Source organism: Panthera tigris, chromosome B1 (assembly GCF_018350195.1).
Source record: "Panthera tigris isolate Pti1 chromosome B1, P.tigris_Pti1_mat1.1, whole genome shotgun sequence".
In the NCBI taxonomy this organism is placed as follows: domain Eukaryota; kingdom Metazoa; phylum Chordata; class Mammalia; order Carnivora; family Felidae; genus Panthera; species Panthera tigris.
In genome coordinates this window covers 136,329,921-136,348,069 of record NC_056663.1, presented here as the reverse complement: position 1 = coordinate 136,348,069, position 18,149 = coordinate 136,329,921, and the positions used below count along the sequence as shown (strand labels likewise).

At 44.1% G+C, this 18,149-nt stretch overlaps 1 protein-coding gene across 3 annotated transcripts in view; it reads right to left on the bottom strand.

Moving 5' to 3' along the window:
- HPSE (heparanase) overlaps positions 1–16,776 on the bottom strand; it is a 38,925-nt gene extending 22,149 nt beyond the window's left edge. For all 3 annotated transcript variants that reach the window (XM_042984261.1, XM_042984262.1, XM_042984263.1), the window contains exons 1-3: positions 16,447–16,776; positions 3,299–3,444; positions 1,208–1,333 (exon numbers count right to left, since the gene is read on the bottom strand). In XM_042984261.1, the coding sequence (XP_042840195.1) occupies positions 1,208–1,333; positions 3,299–3,444; positions 16,447–16,673 (499 nt within the window). In that variant the 5' untranslated portion in view covers positions 16,674–16,776. The remainder of the gene's footprint in view (positions 1–1,207; positions 1,334–3,298; positions 3,445–16,446) is intronic.
- Between the last annotated feature and the right edge of the window lie 1,373 nt (positions 16,777–18,149).

Below are 18,149 nucleotides of genomic sequence, written 5' to 3'. Positions count from 1 at the left end.
AGTAAAATCCTACAAAGATAAATAATCTACTTTCAGTAATGTACTCTTAGAAATGCCGAGGGACCCAAATTAACTTCAAGATAATTTATTTTTCAAAAATCAAAAGAAGACAGTTGTATCTGAGCAGATTATTTCCTTAACTGAGATCTGGGGCAATATCATCCCTTAGTTGGGTATAAAACATCAACTTTCAGATAAAAATAGTTCTCATAGTTAAGTAAGGATTGCTTGGTTCCAGTTGTTTTGAAGCCCTGCATGCCAACATCATCCCATTTTGAAGACTGGATAACTGTTTCAGTGAATGGAAAGAAATTCCTGGTTAGTCGAGCTAGGTCTACACAAAGCCACAGAGGAAATAAAAAAAGAGAGCGCTTCTTGATGGCCAAGACTGTCTGATATGACTCAGTCTTCCACTACCTAATGGTACACCTACTCATGATAGGGGTTGCTTCTGGGAGGAGAGAGAGAGAATGGATGACGAGGTGTGAATGGTTTTCACAAATTACTCTTTAAAAAAAAAGAAAAGATTTTATTTTTAAGTAACCTGTCCACCCAGCGTGGGGCTCGAACTCACAACTCCAAGATTAAGAGTTGAGTGCTCTACAGGGGCGCCTGGGTGGCTCGGTCGGTTAAGTGTCCGACTTCAGCTCAGGTCGTGATCTCACGGCTTGTGGGTTCGAGCCCCACGTTGGGCTCTGTGCTGATAGCTCGGAGCCTGGAGCCTGCTTCAGATTCTGTGTGTGTGTCTCTCTCTCTGCTCCTCCCCTGCTCATGCTCTGTCTGTCTCTCTGTCTCTGTCTTTCTCTCAAATAAATAAACATTAAAAAATTAAAAAAAAAAAAAAGAGTTGCGTGCTCTACAGATTGAGCTAGCCAGGCACCTCCACTATTTATTCTTCATACTTTTGTATTTTACTGTTCCATGAGGAATCTATCCATGTCTTCCTTGACTTCCTAGTTCTTCAGAGCAGGAAAGGTCACTATTAGCTCGTGAATGAATGATTTTTCACTTCATGGCTAATAGGCAAAGTCAGGTGAAGAAAAGAAAAACAAAACAGAAATTCAAGATTTCCCATTAACTCCTGATAACATTTGAGTATTATGCAGCTTTATACAACTGCGGTAGGGCTTATGTGATTCAAGCCCAAGTTCAAACTATCCATGTATTCTGGGGGCTGGGACACCTGCAGGTGCCTTTCATCTCTTACTTGAGTAAGTGCTATTGTTGAACTTTTTCTGATACTGTTCTCTGAGAAGCAATTGCTCCTGGAAGGGCCATTCCAACTGTAATCTCTTCTCTATGTCGGAAGGGATGGATCCAGATTCACACATATCTGCAAAGGGAAGAAATAGTTTAGAGAATCTGTTTTCACGGTGAAAAGGTTGAAGGCCCACACATTTATTTAGTTTCCTATTTATGTGACTAAAGCAGGATAATTATGTTCCTGGTTTTTAGGTAGGAGATCAGAAAAAGATATATTCTGTTACATGTCAAATTTGCAGCTAACCAATCACCACACACACACACACACAAACAACCAAGGGCAGGTTTCCTAAGAAACACTGGACATACATTGGACACAGATCTACTGGACATAACTTCAAGTTATTTAACAATTCAGAAAATTCCTCAGAAACTTGAAATTACTAGAGAATCCCACTGAAGAAAACAGTTCAGGGGCTCCTGGTGGCTCAGTTGAGTAAGCATCCGACTTTTGATTTCGGCTAAGGTCATGATCTCACAGTTTGTGGGTTCAAGCCCCATGTTGGACTCTGCACTTCATAGCGAGGAGCCTGCTTGGGATTCTCTCTCTGCCCCTCCCCCGCTTGCACTCTCCCTCTGTCTCAAAATAAATAAACATTAAAAAAAAAGATAACAATTCGATTCTCTTACAGTTCGCTTTCAAAATACATAAAAATTTGTTTCGCTGGACTATAGCTGCTTTGTGATGATTTCCTCTTGCCGTAATAGTAGGACAGGAAATGGTGACTTTTTCTATTCCTTCAAATATGTTATCCTCAAAGCTTCTGAGACCACAGCACGTGTGCTTGGAAAACTCAGCCACTAAACTGTCGGTTGACTGTGCTTCTTTATCACAAGGCAGCACAGCCGCTGCACGCCTGCTGCCAGGACTGGCAACCCGCCCATAACTTCATTTCTAGGAAGCTGCACATTCTGACTTTCTGGCAGCTGGTGCCTCATCCATCCCCAGGCTCACAAAGGATGCTTCAGAGGCACTGGCACCTCCCCTCTTCCACCACATATACACACAGGATGGAGAAAATGGATGGGGAAAGGCCAATTTCCTGTCTGAACTTAAGAGACCTTGCAGATACACATGACAGATGGAAATGGTCAAGTCCCAACATCAACTATTCCCATATATTATGTTAAGAGAACTCTCCTGCTTTTGTTTTCATTTTTTTCTAATTAGTCTTCTATTAGTTTTGGCCCAAGTACTGATGAACTGTTCTGGAAACTTCCTAACTGAAGAAAACAGAGGGAAAAATATGTAATGTATGAAATAAGGACATATTATTCACTAATATATACATTATACTGACATTATTGTAATTCAGTGATGCACACCTTATTTCTCATAATTGGTAAGATAATGACTCAACTTCCATTTGATGTCTGCATAGCACTTATGAAAGACATAGAGCAAATCCTCATTGCTCACTAAGGCAGGTTTCTCAGGGGGAACCAACAGACCTCAAATATCAGAATCACCCGAGAAGCTTCTAAACTCATAATCTAAGGTTGGAACACAGAATCCAAATATTCAAACTCACCCCAGGTGACTGTGGATTGTCAATAACGTTTGACAATCGCTGCCCAATCAATGAAGTCTTAAAATCCATTCTAAGAAGCAGAGTGAACCTCCACAGCCTCTTGTTATACCCTTCATCCACATTCTATTTTCAAAATAAATGGGTTTTAGTCGATCGCTTATGTCTTCAGCTGGAAGTACTCTTTTCAGATTGACACATTTCTACCCACACACTCCTGCTAAGCAGCTGTGTCCTTCAGCTACAACCATTGTCCTATTTACAGCACAATTAACTCTCAGTTATGCCCAGCACACATTTTTTTTGGTGAGGTTTCACATTCATGAAGACACCAGGAGGAGGAAACCTGCCCACTGCCTCCTCCTTTTGTGTGGGTGCCTTCATTGGCCAGTTGGGAGCCCTTGATTTCTTATTAATTGTTAGATATCAGCAATAACACTTCTCTGAGAACGCTCAAGCCTGACTCAAGTGAATCAAAACATATCGTGAATCTTTAAAAAGTTCACCCTGGTTGACTTGAGACTGCCAGTAACTTCTCTCTTCAAAGGTTGGTTCTTTCTTGGGATCAAAAATGAGAAAGTCTGTCTTGGTGCCACCAAATCTCAGGTATGCAGGAGACAAACCTCTGGCCAAAGTACGAAGCTTTGTAGAACTGTTGGAAGACAAGCAAGAAATTAAAGTTATTTTTTTTCCAAGACAATCCAGTGAAACATGTTTACTCTCTTCTCTCTAGATGGACCTATTTCTTAATATCTAGCTATACAGGAGGGAGGGAGGGAGAAGTCCAATGGCTATCACCGGGAAATCTTCTCAGTCTGAATCTTTTTTTTTTTTTAAGTTTATTTATTTAGAGAGAGAGAATGGGGAAGGGGCAGAGAGAGAAAGAGAGAGAGAGAATCCCAAGCAGGCTCTGTACCATTAATGCAGAGCCCAACGCAGGGCCAGAACCCATGAACCGTGAGATTATGACCTGAGCTGATATCGAGAGTTGGATGCTCAACCGACTAAGCCATACAGGCACCCTTTAGTCTGAATATAATTGCAAGGTCGCACTGCTAGGCACCTGCAGGCACCTGGGACCTCTGACTCTGGCAAGAACTTATATTTTAACTTACAAGTAGGCTAGCATTCAGTACTTTCAAAAAACTTGTAACCTTTTATGATTGATGGAGGAAAAGAGGTTAAGAGAGTAGAAACTGTAGGAAAGATGACTCTGTGTTTTTTGAAAAATAGACTGTCTATTTATGTTTCAGAGAAGTTCATAAATGACTTAGGATTCTTCCTCTTCTCCCTAGCTCCAGCTTTCAAGGAAAACATACTTCTAAATTTAAGTCAAATGAATTAGATAGATAAGATTCTAATTCCTATCATCAACAACTCCAATTTGAGCAATTTTTTTTATTTTTATTTATTTATTATGTATGTATTTATTTATTTATTTATTGAGAGACAGAGTGTGAGCAGGGGAGGGGCAGAGATAGAGGGAGACACATAATCCAAAGCAGGCTCCAGGCTCCAAGCTGTCAGCACAAAGCCTGACTCGGGGCTTGAACCCACCAACCGTGAGATCATGATCTGAGCCGAAGTCAGATACTCAACTGACTGAGCCACCCTGGCACCCCTTCAATTCAAGCAATTATAAATGCATATCTCATCAAGTCAAAAATGCTCCTGATACGTGCCTAGTATGTGCTCAGATGGTACCAAATGCTATAGAGTGGAAGTAGAATGATTTATAATCCTTTCTCTCAGAAAGGTGAACATGTCATGAATATTTAAACAAAATTAAGAAAATAGGAGAGCCAGATAACAGGGACGGCTGCCATACATTTCTGAAGTCTCATACATGTGATTGTGGCCACACTGTGCTCTGAATTCTCTTAAAACACATAAAACCAATGTTTTGTAGTTCTTTGGAATGGTCCAATTAATTAAATTACATGTAGGTTCTTTCAAATTGGAAAATCATTCTAGGAGGAAGGACTAATTGACAATACCTCTTAACATCATAATAGAGACCTTACCTAAAATTTAAAATTTTTTAAATCTAAAATTTTAGGATATTGCTTAACTATATACACTGCTATGTAAAATGTTTGAAAGATGTCTTCAGGGATGTCTGGGTGGCTCAGTCAGTTAAGCGCCTGACTCTTGGTTTTGGCTCAGGTCCTGATCTCACGGTTCATGAGTTTGAGCCCCATATTGGCCTCTGTGCTAAGAGCACAGAGCCTGCTTGGGATTCTCTCTCTCCCTCTCTCTCTGCCTCTCCCCTGCTTGCTGTCTCTCCTTCTCAAAATAAATAATTTTTTAAAGATATCTTTATTTATGCTTAGGAAAGAGAAATTCAAAGATGAAAATAGACCAAAGGATAAGTCTCCTGCATTAAAAACTTCAGTGATTCCTCCTCACCATTTTTACTGTACTACAGGCACTTTTGCCTTCATGGTCCAATTCCTCCACTAAAAAATACTGAAAATTATATTTTATGATATTTCTATAAAGACAAACACTATTGTATTAAAATATTTTCTTTGACCTAAAAGTTCATTTTCTTTGGATCTTGAAAGAACTTAGAGGAGCTCCTAGGTGGCTCAGTCGGTTAAGCATCAGACTTTGCTTAGGTCATGATCTCAAGTTTGTGAGTTTGAGCCCCACATTGGGGCTGTCAGCACAGAGCCTGCTTGGTATTCTCCCCCTCTTCATCTCTGCCCCTCCCCTGCTGAAGCTTTCTCTCTCAAAAATAAACAAATAAATCTTAAAAAAAAAACTTAGAATATTTTCATGGGTGCCTAAATATGTCGTAGGTCCTAGAATGAGGAAATGCAGCACAAAGTGAGGCTTCCAAAATGTTATCAGCCTGGGATTTGGCGCTGACGGAGACATCTGTTGGCACCAAACAACACCAGGAAGGATGGCCTCTGCTATGAAATCCTCAAACCACTTGAAAATAAACGGAAATGCTAACTTGGACTATGTAAGGATCAGAAGAAACCCACTTCCACTTTGCTACAAACCCCAATAAAAAAAGCTGTAGGGAGGGGAAGAGAGCACTGTTGTTTGACGGGCACAGAGTTTTAGTTTGGGAAGATAAAGTTTGAAGATGGGTGATGGTAATGGTTGCACAACAGTGGATATACTTTAAAAAAAAAAACTTTTTTAATGTTTATTTTTGAGAAAGAGAGAGACAGAGTGCGAGCAGGGGAGGGGCAGAGAGAGAGGGAGACACAGAATCCGAAGCAGGCTCCAGGCTCTGAGCTGTCAGCACAGAGCCCGATGTGGGGCTTGAACTCACAAACTGTGAGATCATGACATGAGCTGAAGTCAGACACTTAACCGACTGAGCCAGCCAGGTGCCCTAACAGTAGATGTACTTAATGGCACTGAGTTACACACTTAAAATGGTTAAATGGTAAGTTTTATGTTTGGTATATTTTATCACAATTAAAAAAAAAAACCTGTATCGTGTGATTTCAGCAATGAAAATAATATATATAGAAGGAGATAACGGGTCATTACTATGTACTGAGATGGATGGTAGACTCTTTTCTGATTTTATGAGTTTTCCATAATAAGCAAATGACATTTTAATTTATACAAGGTAGTTTTGTGTATATGTTTCTATTTTTTTAAGACTAGGTGAAGAAACCAAAATTTAGTGAAGGGACACATAGCTATCCATTCATTAATCAATAAATATACATGGCAGGCCCACTCTGCCAGGCATTATGCTAGTTTCTGGGGATACAATAGCAAATAAAACAGAGATTGCTCTCATATAATTTACAATCTTGCATATACATATACATACATACATATATATGTACATATATATACATATATGTACATATATATACATATACACGTATATATATATACATATATACTAGCATTATGCTAGTTTCTGGGGATACAATAGCAAATAAAACAGAGATAGCTCTCATATAATTTACAATCTTGCATACATATATATACATATATACACATATACATATATATACATACATACATATATACATATACATACATACATACATATATACATATATATATATGTATATATATACGTATATATATATAAGCAAGTAAGTAGGCAATTCCAAAACAGTGTTATGAGAACATACAAAGGGGACCCAGACTTTGGGCTGGGGATCATGTGTGGTTAGGGGTTTTCGGGAGAAGTAGTTTCAGTGTTAGACATTCAAAAGGAATAAATCTAATCCAGATCAAAGATAGATGGGATTGAAGCAAGTGTTCCAGGTGTAGGGAAATGTCCATAAAGACCAGAGGTAGAAGAGAATATGGCACCGCTGAAGAGCTAATGGGTGTAGTTACAGCCTACAGATTGAGAGCAGGGAGAAGACAGACTGGAGAGGCAGATAGGGCTGTACCACGTAGGGACTATGAGCCCCCATGTCCTGGAATCCAATTTTCTGTGAGGGCAATATAGAGCTATGGAAGGATTTAAAGCAGTGGAATGGCCTCACTAGCCTTCCATTTTAGAAAAGAATCTCAGGCTGTAGTGTAAATAACTGAAGAGAAGGACCAACACTGTGGTCACATTTATATAAACTGAAAGTGATGGGCTGAGGTAAGAGAACAGCAGTGGGGATGGAGAGAGGTGGATACATTCAGGACACCTGTGGAGGTAGAACTAGATTCGGTGTTTAATTGGATATTGCAGAAGAGTCAAGGATTACCCCTGGGAAGCATGTTGGAAAATGGTAATATTTGCTGAGATGAAGAACAGGTGATAGACTGGAGATGGCCATGAGGGCGGGGAAGGCACGCAGTTTTGTAGAATTTGAGATGCTAAAGGAAAACCAAAAAAAAACATACTTCCATCTGGCCCTTGGTCATGTGTAACAGGAGCTCAGGGACACATCTAGGCGAGGTGCAGGATGTACAGTCCTCGATCTAAATGTCGGTGACTAGTAACCCCCAGCCCACAGGTGCAGAGACACAGCCCTAAAACTGATACAAGGTACTTCCTCAGAGTCTCTTGAGACTGGTTCTTTTCCCCTGCCTTTGGCCAGGCACTGATTTCAGTCCTCGGCATTTTGATTGCATTGGATGACAGAGGAAGCTCATTTAGATTTGTTATGTAGCTGGTATTCGCAAGCAATACCAGACACTGGTGCTCTCTGGGAAATGGAGGGAAAACCAGCACAATGTAGAAGGAGCTATGGTACCTCAAGATACATATCTGTGCACAGCCCGTGTCAGATGCCTGAGTCCCAGAGCCTGCTTCCCAGAGATAGTGACTATACCACCTCGGGTCACTCTCGGTCACATTGCCCTGCATGTTCTTCAAAGGATTCACCACTTTCTGAAATTAACTTACTTATTTGCTTGGTTTACTACCTGTCTCCCCTCCACCCCTGTAAGCTCTTATCTGTCTGACTCATCAGAATCTCCTTAGCACTACATAAGTGCAAGGCACACAGCTGGCGCTTAATAAATATTTGTTAAGTGAATGAATAAGCGAGTGCTCCCTGGTGAAAGGGCAAGTAGAGCCAGACAAAGACTGTTTTCTGAGCACAATAGAAACTCAGTGCTATAGCTCCTGCCAAGTAAAGGAAGTCACGTGTTGCAAAGTGTTGGTATTAAAGACCTTTTTCACTATCTCCTTTGCAGGGGAACATTTCCTTATTTTGAGAATACAAGACTGATGTCCTCTGACAAAAACCAGACTTTAAACAGCTGCAAAACGAGTCCTAAAAACAAAATTGATCAGAGATACACTGTTTCTATCACAGACAGAAAAAAGAAAAGGGGGCGGGGCCTCTACCACCACCACAGCGGTATGGAAATAACAAAAGGACACATAAAAGCAGCCGCAGATATTCTATTTACAGAGCAGTTTGTTAACAGAAAGAAAAGACTACAGGTATTTTTATCTTACCTTACGTGTAAAAATAAACTGCTTGTCTCTGACACAAAAGCAGAGATGCGCTGGAGCCAGCTTGTACTGGCTCATACCAGCTGTGAGAGCCAGTTGTTATATTTTAATTTTTTTTTAATGTTTTTTATTTATTTTTGAGACAGAGAGAGACAGAGTATGAACAGGGGAGGGGCAGACAGAGAGGGAGACACAGAATCGGAAGCAGGCTCCAGGCTCTGAGCCATCAGCCCAGAGCCCGACGTGGGGCTCGAACTCACGGACCGCGAGATCGTGACCTGAGCCGAAGTCGGATGCTTAGCCGACTGAGCCACCCAGGCGCCCCGCCAGTTGTTATATTTTGAGAACAAGCTGTTAAACTCTTGGCAGTTTGAAACCAGCCATGGTGGGAGTATATATACCACAGAAATCAGAAAAAAAGAAAAACAAAAACACAAAACACCGTAAATCAGTTTCCTCTCGTCCCGAAGAGCCAATTGCTAAACACTTCCCAGCATACCACTGCATGAATTCGAGCCCTGAAAGTGGGTGAGACCACTCAGGAGATTCCGTGATGTGAAAAGAAGGCCTAAGCCAGAGGCCTGAGGAACATCCAACATTTGAGACAAACTAGAGAAAGAGACGAAGTGTTAAAGAGGCACGGGAAACCCCCAGAAATGGAGGCAACATAAGAGTTTCAATCGTCAACCTTGCCAAATGCTTCCAAGAGCCTCCATTACTTTGCTCGGGCTGTGGTAACAAAGTACCACAAACCAGTGGCTTACACAGGGAAATTTACTTTCTTTAAAAAAAAAATTTTTTTTTAACGTTTATTCATTTTTGAGAGACTGAGAGAGACCGAGAACAAGCCAGGTAGGGGCACACAGAGAGGGAGACACAGAATCTGAAGCAGGCTCCAGACTCTGAGCTGTCAGCACAGAGCCTGACGAGGGGCTCAAACTCGTGCACTGTGAGATCATGACCTGAGCCAAAATCAGACACCTAACCGACTGAGCCATCCAGGCGCCCCATAAATTTACTTTCTTTTAGATGTGGAGGCTAGAAATCTGAAATCAAGGTGTTGGCGAGGCCACGCATCCTCTAAAGTTACCGGGGAAGGATCCGTTCCAGGTTCTCTCCCAGCTTCTGATTTCCCTGTGGCAGCGTTTACTCCAGTCTTCACACAGTGCTCTCTCTGTGTGCATATCGGTCTCCAGATTTCCTCTACTTGCAAGGACATCAGTCATAATGGATTAGGGCCCCTTCCATTCTGGTACGACTAGTTCTTAACCAATTATATCCTCAGTGGCACTATTTCCAAATAAGGTCTCATGCTGAGATACGGGGTTAAGACTTCAATGTATGAATTGTGGGGGACACCAGGAAATTAAACCCATGAATGAGACCAAATAAGATACAGACTGAAAGGCGTTTATTGGATTGTGCAACAAAAGGCCATTGTGATACTGGAGACATTGATTTTATGACACCACGATAGGGACATCGTGAAGGTGGACCAAAGAAGGAGTGGGCAGGCAGTAAGGAAGGCCACAAAGGGGAAGAGAGAAAGAGGGCAGTTACTGCAGAGGCATACATACAGGGTGGCGTTTGAGACAGGAAAGACTTGAGATTTTTCTACGCTGTGGGGAAGGACTCAGTCAAAAGGGAGACATTAAATACGGGAGAGAAGAGAAGAGATGACTGATAGAGCAAAGGCCTTGGGGAGGCTACAGGGCACACAGCAGAGCTAGAAGCGCTGGTGTGAGGAGAGAGAAAGGAAGAAAGCTAGACGTGGCCATGGTATGTAAGCAGATTTGGTGGCAAGAAGAAAAGGAAGTTCTTGTCCAGTGACTTCATTTTCTTTGGGAAACAGAAAGGTGGTCATACATGGGTTAAAAGTGATGAGGTGGAAATGGGATCAGAGTTGTAAGGACGTGGAGAATGAGAGAGGCAGAGAAATGAAGAATTAAGGGGTAGCCCTAGGGCCAAGTAAGTCTGGAGGCCACGAATTTATAGGGCAACCCATGTGGCTGGGACATTCCCCTCTGCCCCAAGAGCTAAGAGCCCAGCTATTTAGGGAGGCACACTAAGACAGGAGGCAAAGGCAAATACAAAAAAGTGGCTTATTAATAGGCACTATAATTCATAATCAGGCAATATTTTTCCTCCCCAGACTTCGTGGTAACCTTCCCCTGAAAAGGGAAACTGTAGCTAGGTTCGGAGCTATAGGTTTGGGTTTGGCAGGAAGAACCATGGAGCAGCAGTTTGGGGGTGTTATCACAAGAATGATTCATGTGGCAAACCAAGAAGCCCAAATGAGATGTGGAAGAAGTAGAGACAGGAAAAGGCTGTCCAGTGGAGGTTAAGTAACAAATAGTTGTGGTGGATCCACAGAGTGAAAATGTAAGAGGGTAAAGAGTGTGGTCCATGAATGGGAGATTTTCATTTACGACTTCAGATGTTAAAAGGTTCTTAATGATGAAAAGAGGCATGGCCGTGGCATGAAGTGGTTGAAATGGGGTGAAGCGGTGTGTGCTAGCAAGCTGGCTCCCTAAAAGCAAGTGCCCTGTTTTTTAGCACTTGCCAATTTCCGTGGTGTAAATACCCACCAGGGCTGATTCAAGATGGTAGCATTGATGCCAGTGAATGTGGAATTGGGAAGAGCTGCACACATTTCATAAGATAGTACAAGCTGGTTCCAATATAACAGTGAGTGACGAGTATTATGAAGCATGGGTGTGAAGAGATTGAGAGACAGTTTATTCAAATGCACTTGAAGTCATCTAAGATGATGGTGGAATGTGGGAGGGGAGAGAAAACTGTGAAACCAATGCCAATCTTTCATCGATAAGGAGAATGAGTCAGAATAAAGCACAGCGCAGTGATAAGGAGCATAGGATGAGAGCCAGACATAGAGGAGTGTACCTCACACTGGAGTCATGACCGTCATCTCTAGCATGCACTAGGTTTGTGCAAACTCAGTGTTTTGGACACTTGGCATAAAATATTTTACTCGATCCTGAAATAAACCAGAGAGGTAGGTATCATTATTATCCTCTTTTTACAGACAAGGAATCTGAACAAAAGGAGGCTATTGCCCAAGGTAACAATCCAGTAGGGGTTTGAACTACATTCAAAATGGTGGGCAATCACCTAGAAGGTGCATTGGTGAATGGGAAAAGGGCTGCAATATTGGAGAATGCATAGTTTCTACCCCAAAGGGCTACCTCAGGGAAGTAGGCACATCTCTTTCTCCACTTGGGTCTTTAGAGAAGAGCCAAGTTTTAGCTAGGGTGGGAATAGTCTGTGAGGAGGATAAAGCAGGGGTACTATGCAAAGGGCTCCAGAGAGCACAATGAAAGGTTTGGGAGAGAAGGGAACAATGAGCACTTAATCAGGGAGAGAGTGCTTCTTGGGGGTCAGGAAATGTGAGTCTATGGCTTGTAACTGTTCTCAGTTCTGTTTCTCTGGCTGTGGTTCATTCTCTCAGCAATAGGCACGCAGAGGGCCTGAGGTTATTTCCAACATCAGTTTTCAAAACGTGCACCTGACGTTGATTATAAGTGACTTTCCAAATAAGAAAAGCAATTTTGTCCATGAAGATGCAGGAATCTGATTACTGAAAGTCATTATTAATAACTATTCATCAGACTGGCAAAAAGGAATGAACTTTGTTGGAAAAAAATAAGCAAACCTTTATGAAAAGCAAGCACAACTGCATTATTACTGCTGTCGACATTTAGCACCACCTTTCCCGCTCTGTAGTCCCTACGAACTCTAGCACTGACTCGCACTCTCCTTTTTTACCTCGTGTTAGAGGACTGTGCTTGTGTCTGTATCTTGTTTGCAGTGTGGGCTTCATTGCCAAGATGGTAACCACTAGCCAATGTGGCTAGGATTTGAAATGTGGCTAGTCTGAATTGAGATGTGCTAAGAGCATAAAATAGACCCCAGATTTTGAAGACCTGATGTGAAAAGGAGTGTAAGAGATCTCATTAATATTTTTATATTGATGACATGTTGAAATGATAATACTTTGGATATTTTGTGTTACATAAAATATATTATTAAAATTAACTTCACCTGTTTCTTTTTTAAATATGACTTACCAAAAAATTTTTTTTATTTTTATTTTTTTAATGTTTTTATTTATTTTTGAGAGAGAGAGACAGAGAGCAAGCAGGGGAGGGGCAGAGAGAGGGAGACACAGAATCCCAAGCAGGCTCCAGGCTCTGAGCTATCAGCACAGAGCCTGACGCTCAAACTCACAAACTGTGAGATCATGACCTGGGCCAAAGTTGTATGCTTAACTGACTGAGCCACCCAGGCATCCCACCAAAAAGTTTTAAATTGCACACGTAGTTTGCATATGAGGCTCACGTTCTATCTGTTGAGCAGTGCTGGTCTCAACGCTCCCTTCTTTGAGGGTCAGTGCCTGTTCAGAGCTCTGCACATCAGCTTAGGAAGTTTTTGATCAGGTTGTTGATTACCTCTGGGAAGAAGGCAAACTGAAAAGATGTTCCTTTCCAATTCTAGATTGTTCTATCATTGGCACTTAAGTTCTGTGCACTCTACGTTCTCTAACTGCAAATGTGGAAAAACAAAACAAAACACATCTGTTTGCTGTGATGGGAAACCAGACCACGCCATCTGATTAAATTTGCTTAGGATTCTGTTGAAGCACCTCAGAGGTTTGGGCCCTGATTCTCCTACTCTCAGGTCAGTGCTTCTTTTCATTATATCAGTCTCCTCAATTTGTTTCTGGACAATCTTTTTCCTCTATACCCTACCCTACTGCTTTAAGAAATATAAACTGCTTACTTTGTTTTTGTATACTCTTGTCCCTGCAATTAGTATCTAGGTCCAGACTCTGCTCCTTCATGAATAGCTGGCTGACTAGGGGCCAGTTACAGAGTTTCCCTAAACCTCAATGTTTTCTTTTCTTTTCTTTTTTTTAAATTTTCAATGTTTATTTATTATTGAGAGACAGAGCGTGAGCAGGGGAGGGGCAGAGAGAGAGGGAGACACAGAATCCGAAGCAGGCTCCAGGCTCTGAGCTGTCACCACAGAGCCCGATGCGGGGCTCGCACCCACGAACCGTGAGATCATGACCTGAGCCGAAGTCAGACGCTTATGCAACCGAGCCACCCCAGCGCCCCTCTTCATTTTTTAAAATGGAGATGATAATATCACTGACCTCATAGTTTTGTAGGAAGGAATAAATGCATTAACACCTAGGAAATGCTACAAACGGGGCCTGGCATATGACAAAGGCTCAATTATTTTAATTACCCTCTCCTTATTACTGGAGCTTTGCTCTGCTCAGCCGTTGCCATCTTTGCCTGAGCGGCTTCCCCTTTGAGGAACAGTACCAGAACAACACCCATCTCACAGCTATTAAGCTTAGTGTTGCCTTCTGAGATGGCCAGGTCACTTTGGGCACTGTGCTAACCACCCTGGCGAGAGGGACTCTCAGACCCTCATTCAGAAGCTAGGTCTTAGCTGAGAGCGAGAGGGAGGGAGCTCCTGCTTATCTGAGCCTCAGTCTTTTCAGATCTCGGCTGGGAATAGTATGGAAGGGCTTGCAGATGCCCCTGAGGAACAGGCATGGACGACAGCCGCTGCCAAGGGAGTGGACTGGCGTGGTCAGGAGCCCGTATGAGCAGGACTACACGGAGTTTTATCTACTGCACAATATAGTCTTTTGGTTTTCATTACCCTCCAGCCTTCAACCAAAAGGTGGGGCCAGCGGGGAAGAAAGAGTGCTATGGAAGACAAGAGACAAAGGTATCACCCTAGCTGAACTGCAGACTGGAAGTTCTGTGTGTGTTGGGGGTGGGGAGGATGAGGATGGCGCTAGCCCATGTGTTAGCTTGACTGCAGGGCGATCAGGCCTGGACCCTAAAAGTCATGCTGTAGGTTTTTTCCTTTGGATGTTTTTCTCCAGGAAGAATCCCCAGATGCCCTTCCTTGGGGAGGGGTGGGCACAGGCTAGCTGCAGCAGCAGAACAGGACTTGAGTTCTCCCATTTCAGGAAAGTGGTTTAGTCAGTGCCTCTGTTTTTAGCAAGGCACCTCCACACCCTCTCTTTTCCTATCATCACCCCACCACCACCTCCCAAGCTAGCCTGAGGTGCTCACACAAGGGGCCCTGTAGTTCAGCATTTCTGCAGAGTAATCTGTCTCCAACCACCTGCTGTGTGGTATTCAGCTTCCTATTCCCAAGGGGAAGGGCAAAACATGGGGGTTCCTCTCCACCAGGAAATTCTCCCTCTGCTACCACAGGGAAAGATGGAGGTTAACTCTGATGGAAAGAAACACACAGAGAACTGGTGAGTGGTTAGCAATACTCCTCATTTTCCAAGAAGAAGCAATGACCTTAAATTTTGAACACTCTGTGTCAAACACTGTGCTAAGTACTTCTATACTGTCTCATGAAGTCCTCAGAACAATCCCACCAAAAGGCTTTAGAAGTTCTATTCTACAGGTGAAGGAATTGAGGCTTGGAGTTGCCAAGTAACCTGTAACAAGCAAGCCACCCAACTCTGGCAGAGATGGGAATCAAGTTAGTGTGGTCAGACTGCCAATCTCTTAACCATTAGGCTACCTGCTTTTATGGGCAGAACAAATGACTGAAATTAGCAATGGCAGTTCAGCTGACAGAGTGGGCGCAGAAAGGACAGGGTGTGGGTGTTTGGCAATGATGAGATTCCCAGCTGTGTGTGTTGGTTGAGGTGTGGCCATCTCTGGAGGCTCTCATGATCTAGATGAGTGGCCTAGATGACCTGGGACTGTCCCTGAAGCTCCCTGTCCTGGGATCAGCCTGCATTTAGGAGGCGGGGGCCAGTGAACATGCACCAGTTTGTCTCTTTCAGGGGAGAAAAAATTACAGCTGATTTTCCAGTCTCGTGTTGGAAACATATCTTTTTATTAAGGCTCTGTAAGTCACTGCAATAGTCTCCTAGGTCTCCTTTACTTAATATTTAGATTTTTTTTTAAGTTTGTTTCTTTATTTTGAGAGAGACAGAGGCAGTGAAAGTCGGGGAGGGACAGAGAGAGTGGGAGAGAGAGAGAATCCCAAGCAGGCTCTGCACTGTCAGCACAGAGCCCCATAAGGGGCTTGAACTCATGAAACCGTGAGATCATGACCTGAGCCCAAACCAAGAGTCGGAGGCTTAACCAACTGAGCCACACAGGTGCCTCTAATACTTAGATTTTTTAAAAAAATATAGTGTAATCCTGGAAATCTCTGTACCTTGTGCTCAACTTTGCTGTGAACCTAAAACTGCTCTTTGAAAGTTTATTTTAAAATATATAAAATTATATTTTACACACACACACACACAGCACACACACTTACTCTTCTTTGAGACTTTTAACATCTGCCTTTTTTCTTTTTTTCCTTTTAACCTTCCTAACAGAGTTTAAGCGAAGGACGCCTGGTCCACAATCTTACCTGTCCTACACTGTGCTGCAAATTCAAGGGCTCACAGGCTCCAGGTACACTTGCCCGAGTCCCCTCCTCCAGAAGTGTTTCTGGGGCAGGTGGCAAGTTTCTTTTCCAAATTTCCCCGTAATACCTGGCCCTCAGTTGGCGCTCAGGCAGCACTCGCTGAATGAATGCAGGCGGGAACGAGTGGTTTGGGGGCGGCTGTCACAGGAGAGGGAGGGAGGAAAGGCGGGATGGAAGGAGAGAGGCAGAGACAGAGAGATAAAGGTTCCCGGGCGTGGCTGTCAGGAAGGCAGGACCCAGGGACAGGCAGAGGCCGGCGCTTACCCCAGGAAGGTGAGGAACCGCGGGTCCGTGGCCAGGTTGGCGTCGATGGTGAAGGACAGGAAGGCGGGACTCACCAGGTGCACCGGCCGCTCGGTGGAGAAGTCCAGCTCCGCGGCGTCGTCCGCCTGCGCGAGTCCCGCCGGGGCGCGCGGGGAGAAGGGGCCGAGCGGCCCCAGGAGCAGCAGCAGCTGCGGCAGCGGCGGCCCTGGCTTCCAGCGCAGCGGCATCTCGGGCTCACCTGGCCGGCCCACCCGCGGAGCACGTCGCAGCGGGAGCCGGGACCTGGCGCACTTCCTCCCGCCGCCCCACAGCGCCCTTTTCTCCCTCGCGCCTCACCCCTCCCACCGCGCCCTGCAACCCTCCCACTCCAGCCCTGCATCCCTCCCCCGGCTCCCTGTTCTCGCCGCCCCGCCTCCCCCGCTCACTCCCACTTCGTAGCACGCTTTCCCCTCGGGGCCGGTCACGCCCACTTTCGAAATCACCCACCCGCGCTCGGAGGGTGCGGACGTGGCCGGATCCGTGAGTCCAGGAGGCCTGGAGGGGGAGCGCCCGCGGACCGGCGCTGGGCATCCCGAACCCCGGAGCGCAAGGTCGTGGCCCGCGTGCCCCACTTCCAGGCGTCATCGGGGTGGCGCCGGGTCTTCTGACCCTCAGCTAAAACCTCCAGTTGAGCCTTGGCCATTCCCCCTCGCATCTGGCTCAGCAACACTTGCTTGTCACTTGATTAACCGTGTGTCCTCTGACCAGAGAGCTGTTTCCCAGGCGTGTTACTTTTACGTGAAAAAATCTGACCCGGGCGTCGGTTCACCTACAGCTAGAAAGAGATCAACCCTGAAAAATTCCTTACCAATTTAACCATGGAAACAGTACTGGGCAGAGCCTTAACGTGTCAGGTGCTCCAGCACCTGAAACTCAGGCCGTGAAGCCTCCAGACAAGTCCGGGGTAGTGACTGTCTCTTGGATTTGGAGCCAATGCCAAATTTCCCCTCTGTACATTTATGTTTAGCTGTTGGGCAAACTCTTTCAGTTTTCCCCTGATGCCTTACACTGATAAATAAGGGTGACTAGCACCTCGCACTTAGGGCTTATTCTAGGCCAGATGCCCTAAGAAGTGCTTTACTTGTATTCTCTTCATTCCCACAACTCTGCCAAGTGCACTTTATGCCCCGTTTACACATGAGGGCCCGGACTCTGTCCAAGTGTCAAATTGGGATGTGAAGAAAGTTACACAAACCCCTAGCAAATGGCATCCTGTCTCAGCTGAAACATAACTTCCTCAAAGAAGCTATGCCTGAACCTCCAGGCAGCTGAAAGTCCCCATGACATACTCTCACTGCACCCCGAATTGGCTAGAACTTACCACATTTGCTTGTATTGTGACTATTGCTCCCATATTGGGCTCATCTGCTACATTACAGACTCCATGAAAGCAGAGATGGGGTTTGTCTTGTCCATTGCACTCACTAAACCTCATGACTTTGTGCTTGGCACTTAGCGGGCTTCCAATAAATATCTGTTGAGTTAACAAGTGACACCAAAACCCTTAGAATTTTCTAATGAGATTGCACCACCTATAAAGCAATAAATAAAAATGGATTGGGGCACCTGCTTGGCTCATTCGGTAGAGCATGCAACTGTTTCTTGATCTCAAGATTACGAGTTCAAACCCCATGCTGGGTGAAAAGCTTACTTTAAAAAATAGG